Raw genomic sequence first — 13,638 nt, forward strand, 5'->3', positions numbered from 1 at the left:
CAGGCACGCATTCTTGGCCTTGGCTGAAATCAGGAGGTCGTCACAGTACTGGAGGAGATGCACCTCTGAGTGCTGCTGGACCCAGGGTTCGAGATCCTTTTGGAGCTGCTGGCCAAAGACCACTGGTGAGAGATTCAGCCCCTGAGGGATGACTGTCCATGCTAATTGAACTTTTGACCCCCCCCCGGGCTTTCCCATTCAAAGGCGAACAAAGGCCTTGAATCAGGGTGGAGGGGGATGCTGAAAAAGGCATCTTTTAGGTCTATGACAGTGAACCAGGCGTGCTCTTCCGGAATTCCTACAAGGAGGGTGTGTGGGTTGGGGACCACAGGATGGGGGGCCTCCATCTGCTGATTAATGAGCCGGAGGTCTTGCACTAAGCGAAAGCCCTTGCCCCCCTCCCCTTTTTGGCACAGCGATGATGGGCGTGTTATAGGGGGACATTATCTCAATGAGCCGGCCTTCTTCTCGGATCTTTGTTATTACTGGTTGTAGGCCCTCCTTTCCTTGGCGGGAAAGGGGATACTGTTTCACATGAACAGGCCTTGCTCCCTCCTTGAGGGGAATTTTGTATGGTGCTGCCGACTTGGCACGAGAGGCCCCTCCAATCCCGGCCCAAGCTAGAGGGTTGACTCTGTTTTCTATTAAGCTCCAGTCCTCGGTGGCCTCTGGGGTGGATTGTTCTGCAACCTTCAAAAGGGCCATTTGGTAGTTACTACTCTGCTGTTTAGGGAGCCGTATCTCCATCCTTCCGTCAGGAGTAAAAGCAATCTCAATTTGGAGTTTAGTCAATAAGTCCCTCCCTAGCAATGCCACCGGACAGGAGGGGGTACAGACAAATGCATGTTCTAGGTGTGTTTTCCCAACCTTGGTGAACAGGGGACGAGAGAGGGGCACTTGGGTTGCCCTTCCCTCGACCCCCATTATGGTGGTGAACCCCCCACCTCCCGTTGGGGGCTCACTGAGGGGGAGGACGGACAGGGCGGCCCCTGTGTCCACAAGGGCTTTGTAGGAGCAGCCCCCAACCTTTATTTTGACCATGGGGTCCCGTCTTGCCTCAGAGACGGCTAAGAGGGGGCCGGGCCCCCGTCTGTCCTAATCTCTTTCCTGTTCATACAGAACTCTCTGCGCTCCTCCCGTATTTTCCCCTCTCTCTTTCTGCTTCAAAGCCTCACAGTCACGCTTCCAGTGCCCCATTTTCTTACAAAAGGCACATTGATCTTTCCCCAGGGGAGATCCTTTCCTTCCCCCTTTCCTCCCCTTCCTAGCTCCCTCTTTGTCAGGTTTAAGAACCGCAGCAAGGAGCTTGGCCTGCCTCTTGTCTTTTTCTTTTCCTTCTTCTTCTTCTCGCCTCTCATAAACCTTTTGAGCTACTTCAACTAAAACTCCTAGGTCAGCTGCCAACCCTCCTTCAACTTTTTGCAACTTCTTTCTGATGTCCTGGCAGCTATTTCCCACGAACTGAGTCGTGAGGATCCTTAAATTATTTGGATCATTCAAGTCAATATCAGTATATTTAGCGAAGGCTTCCCTCAGCCTTTGGAGGAACACGGCAGGAGGTTCGTTTTTGTCTTGCTTAGAGTCAGGACTTTTTGCAAATTGGGGGCCCTTCTCGCGGCTTGCTTCATGCCTGCTAAAATGAGTCGAAAATAGTCAGCATGTAAGCGTCTATGTGCCGCTGTGGCCACCCCCCAATTGGGTCGCCCTGTGGGCAGAACCTCCGCCGTCTCCTCCTCAGTTGCCTGGGGATTTTCCTCCCTATACTTGGCTCGTGCCCCCGCAAGGATGGTTGGCTTTTGGCTGAGAAAACAGGTGTTCAATAGCATTTGTGTATCGTCCCATGTGGGGTTGTCAGTAAGCCTCACATTCTCCATCAGAGACAGGAGTGGCCCGGGATCCTCTTCAAAGGAGGGGTTAAATTGTTTCCAATTATACAAATCAGATGTTGTGAATGGGACATAAACAAACATCGTCCCTTGAGGATGTTGGGCGGTAGGGTCGGGGACTTCTCTGATGGGGAAGGTGAACTTCACCGGTGGTTGGGGGTCCTTTCGCAGGTTGTAGTTAGGTCCCCCTTTTGCCTCTCTTTGTAGGACCTCCAATCTTTCCTCTAGGGAATATAGACGATCTTGGAGAGTGTCCTGGCGTTCAACTAGAGGGGTGGGGTCCTCTGGTACTATTTCATGAGAGGGGTCCTTCTCGGGGGCATCTAACCGCTGGGCGGGCCCCTCAGGAGAGGGTGGTGGTTGCAACGAGCGCCCTGCGACGGCTGTCCCGTAGGGAGGAGGAAGCAGTAGGTCCTCCGGTGCTGTGGCCACGACCCTGGGTGGTCCTTCTTTTGGTGGTTTCCTTTTGACCACCATGGGAAGGGCAAGGGACATGCATTTAACAACCCACGGAGCAGGCCTGCCGCCAAGGGGCACACAAGTTGCCCACGAATCAATATAAGGGAACTGGTCCCAACTTCCCCTCTGTGCTACTATTGTTCGCACATCAGATACCAAGGTTGGGTCAAAAGACCCCTCGGGTGGCCATTTGGGTTCTAATATTGGCCATTCCCAGGTGCAAAAAAAGACAAGACGATCCTTTGTCATCTTAGTTCCATAATCCTGCTTAAAATGTGACCAATTGCGCAAACAACACTCCAAGGGCGTATGGGACTTCTTCGCAGACTTAGATTGGGACCCGCCCATGACGGTGGGAATTTCAGTCAGCAATTCTTGCGCTTCGCCCTCCTCTGACCTAGCCCGTCTCCGGGGTAAGGAAATGCAGATTGGGGCTCCCCACTCGCTTCGCCCGTAGGCGTCTCACACAATCACAAACACACCACCGTCCCGCGTTTATCCCCTAATGTAAGCTGTTTCACTTACCCCAAAAGCCTCTTCTGTCCCGCCCGTAGCTGCGTCCAGTTGCTTATTGATCCACTGCCGGTGCCTAAAAAGAGTGATCACGTCTCCCTCTTCCTCTGGTGTTGGTCCCCAGGCGCCTCTGCTGCCACCGTCGTGAGGAGAAGGCAATGTAAAACAACCGCCTGTGGCCACTTCTCCGCGGCCCCTCGGCTCAGCGCGAAGGGGACGCGCCCCGAAGCAGGATCCGAGTCACGGCACCAAATTGTTAGATAAAAAGTCCTTGCTTTCGGTTTAGAAGAAAAGAATGCCAGGCAGGCAGCATTGGATCCAACACTATTTTATGGAACGTTTTGCAAAACGGGTGCAGAGCAGTCTGGACCCCGAGACACGTGTGCAAAAGCCCTTTATATCATATCGCTTCTATTGTTCTTACCAGTAACCAATGAAACAGTTAGTACATCGGCTCACTAAGTTAATATCCAATAAACAGTCACTATCAGCTTACCAAGCTGTTAGTCATGAGCGCGTCAGTATGATTCCCTTTTTGCTCCGCCTATATTTTCCCGCCACTCGGGCTCTTACGTAACTTGAGACGCCAACGGTTATGGAGTCTCCTTTTTTTTCTAACACCTTCTGCAAACCCCACCCCTCCTCTGTCAGGCTTCAGACTCCCTGCCTGCCAAGGCCAGGCCAGCAGGTGGACAGGGAGTTGGGTGACTCCCCCTGGCGCTGCTCTGGGAACACTGACAGAGATAAGCTCATACAGATTCTGAAATCCCAGAGGCTGAATAGGCCCAAGCAGTTTCAGGCTACTTCTAATCAAATCCTGGCTATAACCTACAAGGCCCACTGCAGTGCTGAAGCTGGGCCTGACAGAGTCCTAAGGTCTCCTAGTAACTGCAGGGCTACTGAGCTCAGAGGTAAAAAGCAGGCTTGTATTAAGGCAGATGATGGCAATTGGGACAGCTCTACAGATCTGGGGCACAGCTCAGAAGATCTGGGCCGGAGACCAGGTGGGCTCTTCTAGAACAACGTCCATGCTCCAAGAAAATTGAATTCATCCCTTTGGCTTAAAGGTTTCCCATACATGGTCTACCTGGTAAACACAGCAAAAAGGGGCAGCAGTAGGTGATTAAAAGTATTAGGCTAATATGGATTTTGACATTTTTCTTTTGGATTTTATTCTTTTTGGCCAACATGGGTCCCTTTGCTTTTTAGATAACAATGCAACTATTTAAGAACTGATATTTGATGTCCTTATTTTTATTTATTGGTTTTCAACATTTATGTACTGCCCACTCAATATAGTCCTCCAGGCAGTTTACAAAACTGAAAAACATAAAATCTAATAATCAAATACTCTGAAAATCCACCAGAGGATAAACTTAGTAGATACAATAAAACCAAATTACTACAACAATATCAACCTACAGCCAAAAAGAATCTTAAAATGACCTTAAGAAACTCTTTAAATGCCTGGGAGAATAAAAAGGCCTTTACCTGGTGCCAACATACATGCCAGGTGAGCCTCTCTGGGATAAGCATTCTGCATTCAGGACGCCATAGCTTAATGGGCCTTTTCTCTGGTAGTCACCTGCTGAACCTCACCTGACAGGGATTCATAGGAAGGGCCTCTGAAGATGATCTTTGGGTAGGTAAATATGGAAGGATGTCATCTTTCATGTAACCTAGTCGCAAGCCATTAGGGGTTTCTTATTTTTGAACTAGCAAATGTAATGAGCTTTGCACAGGTTGGAATAGACCTGTGTTTGATACCACGAAGCCTTCAAGCAATGTTCCTGCCCTATGAGTGAAGCCACAACTGCTGGCATTTGAAGGCATGGCCTTACGATGGTGAACTCCTACAGCCCCAAGGGAGGGGGCTGCCCACCCCATTCCCCTAAGGAGCTGCTGCACCACAGCAAGGGGCAGTCATATAACTCTGTCCCTTGCGCCCCCCCCCCCCCCGCTTCAAACTGTCTTGACTGCAAAGCCACAGGCTGGTTAGGCAGGTCTGCCACCTAGTGACTGAAGATGGTACTGCAGGCTTCAAACACACACACACACACACACACACAGTGCAATCCTATGCATATTTTGACAGAAAAAGTCCTATGATTCCCAGCATTCCCCAGCCAGCCATATTGATTAGAGAATGCTGGGAGTTGTAGGACTTTTTTCTGTCTAAACATGCATAGGATTGCACCCTTAAATAATTACAATTAATTAGGGCACAATCCTATGCATGTTTAGGACTTTTTTCTGTCTAAACAGGCATGATTGTGCTCTTAGTGTGTTTAAAAAACCAAGTGATCATGAGGGACACCCACCTAGGGTCCACTTAATATGCATGCCAAGTTTCAGGTGCCTGTGTTTCATGGTCGAACTATGGCGCTGACAGTCATCCTCTTTTATTATTATAGACAGATGGCATACTTGCACATCTGTACATCAATGTTTAATAAAGTCCTAGCACTTAAAGATTTTTAATGGGCGAATCCTTAACCCAAACTCAAGTACCTCTGTGTACATGAAAACTATTCCATTTTTCGTATTTTGACTTTTACCCTCCACTGTTTACAATTCAAGATGTATAGAAATTAGCATTTCATTATTGTGTTTGCAGTGCAGATGTATATATTGTCTTGTTTTCCTTTTTTGTACATGTAAATAGCCTTATCTTCTTCAAATCACAGGGAACAAGATGGACACTATTACAGATGCACCAGATTATTATACAGCCAGCACAGCATTTGATTATGATTCTATTGCGGAACCATGTATAAGTGTCAGTGTCCGAGAATTTACTTCTCGTTTCCTGCCAACACTTTACTCTTTGGTGCTGATATTTGGCCTGCTGGGCAATGCGCTGGTTGTGTTGATCCTCGTCCGATTCAAGAAACTGAAGAGCATGACCGATATCTACCTGCTCAATTTAGCAATCTCAGACTTGCTTTTCATTTTCTCACTCCCATTTTGGGCTTATTATGCAGCAGACGAGTGGGTGTTTGGAGATGCAATGTGCAAAATCGTCTCCGGAATCTATTTGGCAGGCTTCTACAGTGGAAGCTTCTTCATCATCCTTTTGACCATTGACCGGTACCTGGCAATAGTTCATGCAGTGTTTGCATTAAAGGCCAGGACGGTTGGCTATGGTATCCTCACAAGTGTCATCATGTGGGGCATGGCATTTTTAGCCTCTGTGCCAGAATTAGTGTATATAAGGATACAAACACAAAACAATCGCTCAACTTGCACTCCTCATTTCCCGCCTGAAAGTCATATCCGTTTGAACCAGTTTATGACGCTGGAAAGGAACGTCATAGGCCTGATCTTTCCAATGATTGTTATGAGCTTTTGCTATGCACGGATCATAAGAACCCTTATGAGATGCAGGAATGATAAAAAGAACAAAGCAGTTAAGCTTATTTTTATCATCATGATAGTTTATTTCATCTTTTGGGCCCCGTATAACATTGTTCTTCTGCTCCAGACATTTCAAGAATCATTTTCCCTCAACAATTGTGCCAGCATACATGACTTGGCTATCGCAATGGAAGTGACAGAAACGTTAGCAATGGCCCACTGTTGTGTCAACCCTGTGATCTATGCTTTTGCTGGTGAGAAGTTCAGAAAATATGTTTGCAGCTTTTTCCGAAAGCATGTTGCTCTCAGTCTCTCAAAACGCTGCCGATTTTTGTACGCAGAGCCCCTGGAACGTGCTAGTTCAACATACTCACATTCTACTGGGGAGCAAGACATTTCAGCTGTGTTGTAAAAGATTCCAGAAAGAAGTAAAACTGACTTGTGCGGGTGCAACTTTACAGACTCTCTTGCATACCAGGCTCAAGGCAGGCTATCAGAGGGTTAAGTCACTTGTGACAAAGCAGCTCTTGGGGAAGAGACAAGATCTGGATTGAATGGACCTTCGCTTCGCTTCTGTCAGCTGTGTGATAAACCCATGTGACATGCAATGACACTGGAGATATCATAAATATCATCAGGGCTTCTGAAAACAGAGAGAACAAAGTCTTTGCTCAAGCAATCCTGCTCTGCAGTATTTGAAATGTATTTGCATGTATGTTTTAAGGCAGGACAAATGTGTGCTAAATCTAATCTAATACAAATGGTGCTGTGAGATTCTTGGTTGTTTTGCTGCAATAGACTAACACAACTCCTCTGGAAACTGCACAAATTAGTTCTCCTCAGTGACATTTATATGATACAATTCCTTGTAGGAGTAGCAGGTCCCTTCCACTCCTTTCTCTTCCCTAAGGACATTGAATGGCCTATTCTCCTGATCTAGAAGAGCATTTTCTGCAGGGTCATACATTAAGCCATAATGCCGAAGACAAAGTAGACTAGTTTAAGTCAAGCCCATTTAAAGGTGTGGTGGTGTCAAATTTAAGTCACTGATTTAAATCAAGTTTCCCTTTGATACTACTTCATATATTTCCTAAACAATGGTGCAACTAAACAGAGTATTATTTACACTGTAGTTTCATTCTTATGAGGCTTTGCATCACCTTGTTGCACTGTATACGTTTTGTAAGCGCTCCCTTTTTACTTATGGAGTAAAAATAAAATGTTGCCATATAGGGTCTTTTTATGAACAAGCAGCCATAGCCTGTGAGGTTAGTATGAGAAATAGAAATCTGTGCCCTGAACAACTGTCTTCTTTCCAGTGGTGCTTCTTTCAGTTTCACTCTGCTGTTGTCTAGTCCTACTCTCAGAAAAAACAAGTAGCAAGCAAAAATGAAATACCTTTGCTGATCATTTGAAGCAATGTCTGATAGTTACTGAGCAAACTAGAGCATAGGGGTATATCCAGAAAGTTTATCTTGGTGGGGTCCAAGAAATTCTGCTGGTGTAGACTGTTTTTTGAAATGTGATATGCCACAGCACACCTGTGCATTTTCCTTGTGTGTCTGCACACATATACTTTGTTGCTTAGAGTCACATTCCATGACTTCTAGAAGACCACACAGAGTGGCAGAAAATCCTTGGAATTAGGACTGAGGAGGAAGCTTCACACAAGAGGCATTGTGAACTCCGCCAAACACAGCACAGCACTCCCCGTTAAGAGTGTTGTACTGGATATTTTCTGGCACCACCACCCTTATCAGAACACTGGTAATGTCACATGATTTGTCAGGAAAGTGGTCCGTGCGCTCTACAGTGATTTTTAAGGAAGGACAAAAAGGCTGTGGACAACAGCAGTGGAGTCAGGCAGAGAGGAAAAATGGGTACGTTTGATCAAGGTTTGGGGTTCCACAGGAGCCTGGACTGCTCACTTTACTTGTAAAAAGAGACTCACAATACTGTGACATCAGCTAACACAAGAGTTTTGCATGTCTTAAATTTGGAACTGCACAAATGTTCTCTTGGAATGGTACATTTTGTGTCTGATTGCACATTAAAAATAGTGTCCAACATATCCCCTTGCTACAGAGCCTGAATAAGGCCTTTCACACTAAAGGTAGACTTGTAGAAACAGGGCCCAACACATTCCGCTTGCTACAAAGAATCTGGATAGGGAATTCCAGTACTTTCTCTTCCTCTACAGTGAACAGCTACTGCATCTTTTTATAAATGGTCTACAGTACTAAACAATACCATCCAGGCATGGTATAAGGACCCATATGTAACTCAGTAAATTATGAGTTTAATTAACACATAACAAGTGTGTTATATTTTAACACAAATGTAATCCAGCAATAAAGGCTTGTTTTATACTACAGTACACATGTGCAGTTATTACATTTTGCTTTCTCATGTTTTGGATTCCTGAAAGGGTTTTGTCTATAATTAATGGGATAATGGACCCTATAATTAATGGGATAGGGGGAGAGCTTACTCCTTTATAACATGACATAACATCCAGATAATGCAATGCACTCAACAATAACATTGCCATAGGGCAGGGCTGATTCCGAGGGGTAGCGAGCACACCTTCAGCTTTCAGTCAAAGTATGTTATGACTCTGTAGTGTGGATGAAGTCATTGCTCTCCTAATAATAGCCTTTGCTACCCTTTTGCTCCCAGAAACAAGTTTTTGGTTTTCTGGAGTTACCTCTGCTGTAGGTAGGGATGCTGGAGAAATTCAAGACAGACTAAAATGAGCTCGGATTTCTAAGAATCGGACCTGCAGAATCTGCTGTGGAGTGACCCCCTCAGGCCACGCAGAGTCCGTGGACTTTTGGTTGATTTTTTTATTTTCCAGAAATTTATGCATATTTATTTGTGAGCAAATACGCAAGTTTCTGCTGAGGAAAAGTTGAATGGAATGGGGGACAATACACTAAATGTTATGTACTAAGGTAAATTATGTAAATTCTTACAAAACCTCTCATGTAATTATTTGCATATTTTTCTGTATGATGAAAAAAAATTCGCATCCGTCTGTGAGCAGACGATGGAACAAAAGGTGCCTGACAATCTGCGAAACAGAGATGGAGCGGATTTTTCACAGTCCGTACATTCCTAACCATAGGTCCAAACCCTGCCCATTTTACCAGGACTGTATGGGGTGGTGTCAATAAAATAGAGGCTCTCCCTCCAAGATATTTGAGAGTGCACCTTTGCTCTTAGCAACTTGCCCAATCACTGAGGCCCTCAGAAGAGGCAATTCTGGTGGTTCCACATGGACCTGAGGTAAAGCTTTTAGTGTACAGGCTCCCTCTCTGTGGAGCTCCCTGTCAGCTGATGATTTGCTTTTGGCATCCGCTAAAGACAGTTGAATTTAAACACATTCTTCTTGAATGACCAGCCACAATTTTATTAGTATAACTCAATTTTAAATATTTTTTTATTCTTTTGTATTTTGACTGTTTTTCTTTAATGTTCACCACTCTGGAATCTTTTTAGATATGGACCACATTCTGGCGTGGTTGCAGTGAGGTTAACAAGCCACGGTGGCTTGTTAACTCCACTGTGTGTGCCGGCTGTATGCTGGCCAAATTTCCGTTACCCTTTCTGGTGTGGCTTGCTGCATCGTCTGAACCCGGGCAGCGTGGCTTATTTGAGGAGGCAACAACAGTTACAGGAAGCCAGATTCCGGCTGAACATCAGGAAAAACTTCCTGACTGTTAAAGCAACACGACAATTGAACCAATTACCTAGGGAGGTAGTGGGCTCTCCCACACTGGGGGCATTCAAGATGAAGCTGGACAGCCATCTGTCAGGGATGCTTTGACTTGGATTCCTGCATTGAGCAGGGGGTTGGACTCAATGGTCTTATAGGCCCCTTCCAACCCTACTATTCTATGAACCCATGGGCTGTTGTTGGGTTATTTGAGGCCATGCTGCCTGGATTCAGATGACACGGCAAGCCGCACCAGCAAAGATAATTAGGGAAATCCAACCGGCATGGGTGGCAGGGGAAATTTCCCTCACTGTAATTGTGCAAACCAGCCCACAGAGTGGTTTATAAATTTTGCAAATAAGAATATGTATCCTGGCCATCATAATGATGGGTATTTTGCCAGTGCATATAAAATAGCCAGTTCCTAATAATCTGTCACATCATGCTATCATGCTCAGGATATGTCAAGCAAGCATCTACTTTGGTAGATAAGGAAGGCAGTGAATTAGCAATGGAGCAGGGGTAAAAATGCTTTAAATAAGTAAATAAATATAATAAAATATTTCCAGCAGTATTCAGTGGCTGAATGTGCGTTACTGTTTTCATCTGAAGGTATTGGGCCAACAAGAACTGCTTGACCTGGCTTGTTGCCCTCACTAAGCCTCTACCGCTTTGAAAAAAAATCTTGTATTCCAATTTCCTAATGGAAAAGAAAGCATTACAACATTGTCTGTGTTCTGTTTGTAACCACTTCACTGACTTAGCAGTTTATGCCAAATGTGGTAGCTATAAGGACCACACTGTTACTTCACCCATAATTCTTGAGCAGTCCAGTGGAGCTCTGGATATAACCACTTTTCCCCATCAAAAAATGCAGGGGCTAGGGAAACAATGGGACTTGGGTTCTTTGATGAGGTGGAATGGGTGTGATGGATAATTAAAGGGACCACAAATAGTGTGCAATATCTCTAGCCCTCAGGCTATTTTCTAACAGGCTATGGGCATATTAGTTGGCAAACAATAAAATATGTCTCCCAAATTGGAGTCCTTCTAATCTTTTCACTTGTTTTACATAAAGTGAAACTATCAGGCTTTATTTAACGAAAAAGGAGCAAGGAAATCAAGGGAAACAATACAAGCACACAGTATAAAGACTAATAAAACAAATAACTGAGTCCAGCAGAGAGGCTATAGACATGACTTTTGCCTGAGCTGACAGCAGCCTTGGAGCCAGAACCTCAGGCTGCAATTCTATACCCACTTACCTGAAGTAAGCCCCATTGAACTAATTACTTCTGAGTAGACAGGAATTGTGCTGAATCTTAACACCCCTACTCTTCTTCCACATGATTATTTTTATCTATTCCATTAGCTTGGTCTCTGCTGAATTTCTAAATTTTCAAAGAAGGCACTATCCAACTCTCTTGACATGTCGGTGAGCATTCTTCTGCACATTACGCATTCACAAGGTCAATCTCTTTATATTATGCCACCTGTTTAAGAGTTATCTCCTGACAATACAAGGAGGTTCTTGGACCAAGAAGCAGGAGCGCAGAGCAGGGAGAGAGGGTGCTATACGACACATAGGATGTGTCAGACAGGCAGTTATGCTCGCCCCGCCCCGGAACACCCCCAGCCCCACCCCTTTCCAGCTGCTCTGCGCTCCTCTTGCAAGCTTGGAGGACGGGGCTGTTGCAGGGAGGTCGGTTTTCCAGGAACCAACCCCGGAGCGTGGGCTCTTAGATTGGTTCCTGGAAAACACCATATGCTATGGCTGTCTAGCATCCATAGGATTGCTCCCTAAGAAGTTTGTTCGTAGAGGGTTCCAGGAGGAGAGAGAAAGGGGGAGGGAAGAGAGAAGAAGGGGAGGAAGAAGAATGTGAGGGGGGAAAAAAAAAGACAGATAGAAATTTAGGGTTTAGAAATAAAGTGAAGTTCTGTTTACATCCAAACCTTGTTTCTGGACCACACGAGCAAAGGGCTGGATGCACCTGATCTCGTCAGCTAACCACGGTCAGCCCGGGTTAGTACTTGGATGGGACTGCCTGGGAATCAGGCTTCCTGCATTGAGCAGGGGCTTGGACTCAATGGTCTTGTAGGCCCCTTCCAACCCTATGATTCTACGACCCTCCTTACGGAGAAGAAAATACAAAAGCTGGTTCACACGTGCCCGGTAAAAACTGCAAGGTCGAGGACCACGAGATCGTTCTTTCATATTCCCTTCATCAAATGCAGCCCTGTTTGGGGGAGTCCGTTCACGCACACAGATGCCGGTCATCGTGTGCAGCCTGGTTGCCTTCCAGATGTTTTGGACTATAACTCCCAGGATTTTTAACCACTGGCCATGCTGGCTGGGGCTGAGGGTAAGTCCAAGCCACCTGGTGAGCGTACAGCAATGAAATGACGCACGTGTGAACCGGCCGTGCCTCTCATTTAGGCGCCCTATGACCCCACGGTAAGGGAAAGACAAGACGTCTAACACCAGCGCCGCTCTCGCTGCTTTTTCTGGGCGCCACTCGCGCCCTGCTTCTTAACAGGCGCCTCCTTTAAAAAACAAACGCCTCGCCCCCCGCCACCCGGTATTTAAAGGGGACGTACGCACCTCCCTCGTCGGCCTAGTCGCCTTCGGCTTCTCCTCCGCGGCCCCTTTAAGGGCGGCGTTGCCGGATTGCGAGTCAACTGACGGCGGCGAGGAAAGGACCGGGAGAGGCGAGTGAGCATCGGCGCATGCGCGCTTCGCCTCCCTGGTCTTTCCCGCCAGCCTTCGGAAGACTGGAGGTCTCGGTGGGGCGGAGAGAGGGAAGCCGCTGACCTCAACGGACAGTTGAGGGCAGGGGGTAAGAGACGCAGGCCGTCGCCTCGGGCCCGCGCCGCTGCCGCCTGTCTGCTCCCCTTCTTCCCCTCACGGTGTTTCCTAGTTCCGTCGAGCCCGCCCGCGCTGTTAGCTGTGAGAGGCTTCCTTCCTTCCTTCCTTCCTTCCTTCCGGCGGCGGCGCGGGGGGCTTGATGGCAGGGTGCCCCTCTGTCACCGCCGCCTAATCACGCTGCACCTCGTGTGTTAGGCCATGGCCACGCTGGCTGGGGATGATGGGGGCTGTAGTGCGAGGCATCTGGCGGGCACCAGGTTGGGGACGTAGGAAGGGGACAGGCGCCATGGCCCCCTGGCAAGGATTGCGGGCAAATTGCAATAGTGTCACTGGAGGAGGGCACAGGGACGTGGGGACGCCGTCGCGTGTCCCATCAGGTTGCGCCTCTTTGAAAGCGATGTGCTTGTCGCCGTCAGCGCTTTCTGCGTTTCGTTTCCTTCTGGCCTCATTATTTACAGTTCTTCTCCCCGCTCCCCCGATGTACTGTCGATATGCCTGAAACCCTCGATAATGCTCCATGCATCTGATGAAACGGGCAATAATCCACGGAAACCTATGATGGACTAAATTGGTTAGAGTTTGAGGTACCACACAAGGCATGAGTAGTGGCTATATGTAACTAATATGCCTTTCATGGATTACTGATACGAGTGTAAACAGAGAGAGCTGGTCAGAAGATAGGACCACTTATCATTACTAGAATGGGCTTCGAGATTTTGGCTAATATGTTCCTCTATTTTTAAAAGCTAGAAAAAGGTAGTAGTTGAATAAATGGACGTTACTTGGTTTGGTAAAAAGTGGACTGTGCCTTGATCTATGAATGCATGAAAATATTTCTT

General features: G+C 46.7%; 2 protein-coding genes and 1 long non-coding RNA gene across 7 annotated transcripts in view; 2 read left to right on the plus strand and 1 right to left on the minus strand.

The window, feature by feature from the left end:
- LOC146344752 (C-C chemokine receptor type 5-like) overlaps positions 1–8,592 on the plus strand; it is a 24,905-nt gene extending 16,313 nt beyond the window's left edge. The window contains exon 2 of one of the 2 annotated variants that reach the window (XM_084858157.1): positions 5,524–8,592. In XM_084858157.1, coding sequence (XP_084714283.1) covers positions 5,554–6,627 — 1,074 coding nt within the window. In that variant the 5' untranslated portion in view covers positions 5,524–5,553 and the 3' untranslated portion in view covers positions 6,628–8,592. The remainder of the gene's footprint in view (positions 1–5,523) is intronic. The other variant, XM_084858156.1, reaches the window with a different exon arrangement.
- The window catches only part of TOPBP1 (DNA topoisomerase II binding protein 1), a 66,097-nt gene that overhangs the window by 16,103 nt on the left and 36,356 nt on the right, over positions 1–13,638 (plus strand). Inside the window, exon 1 of one of the 4 annotated variants that reach the window (XM_084858145.1) lies at positions 12,575–12,770. The exons of 1 other annotated variant lie outside the window; for it this stretch is intronic. The gene's annotated coding sequence lies outside the window, so the exon portion shown is untranslated. Of the gene's footprint in view, positions 1–12,574; positions 12,771–12,917; positions 13,384–13,638 lie in introns of those variants that run through there. 2 more of the 4 variants (XM_084858148.1, XM_084858146.1) reach the window with 2 other exon arrangements.
- LOC146344754 (uncharacterized) lies at positions 6,358–12,987 on the minus strand. Its single transcript, XR_014792300.1, has 2 exons — positions 12,536–12,987; positions 6,358–6,858 (listed from the first exon to the last, which is right to left on the minus strand). It is a non-coding gene; the product is annotated as an uncharacterized LOC146344754 (long non-coding RNA).

The sequence above is a fragment of the Heloderma suspectum genome, chromosome 5, assembly GCF_057233095.1.
Source record: "Heloderma suspectum isolate Gila_16-S chromosome 5, 16-S_ref, whole genome shotgun sequence".
In the NCBI taxonomy this organism is placed as follows: Eukaryota; Metazoa; Chordata; class Lepidosauria; order Squamata; family Helodermatidae; genus Heloderma; species Heloderma suspectum.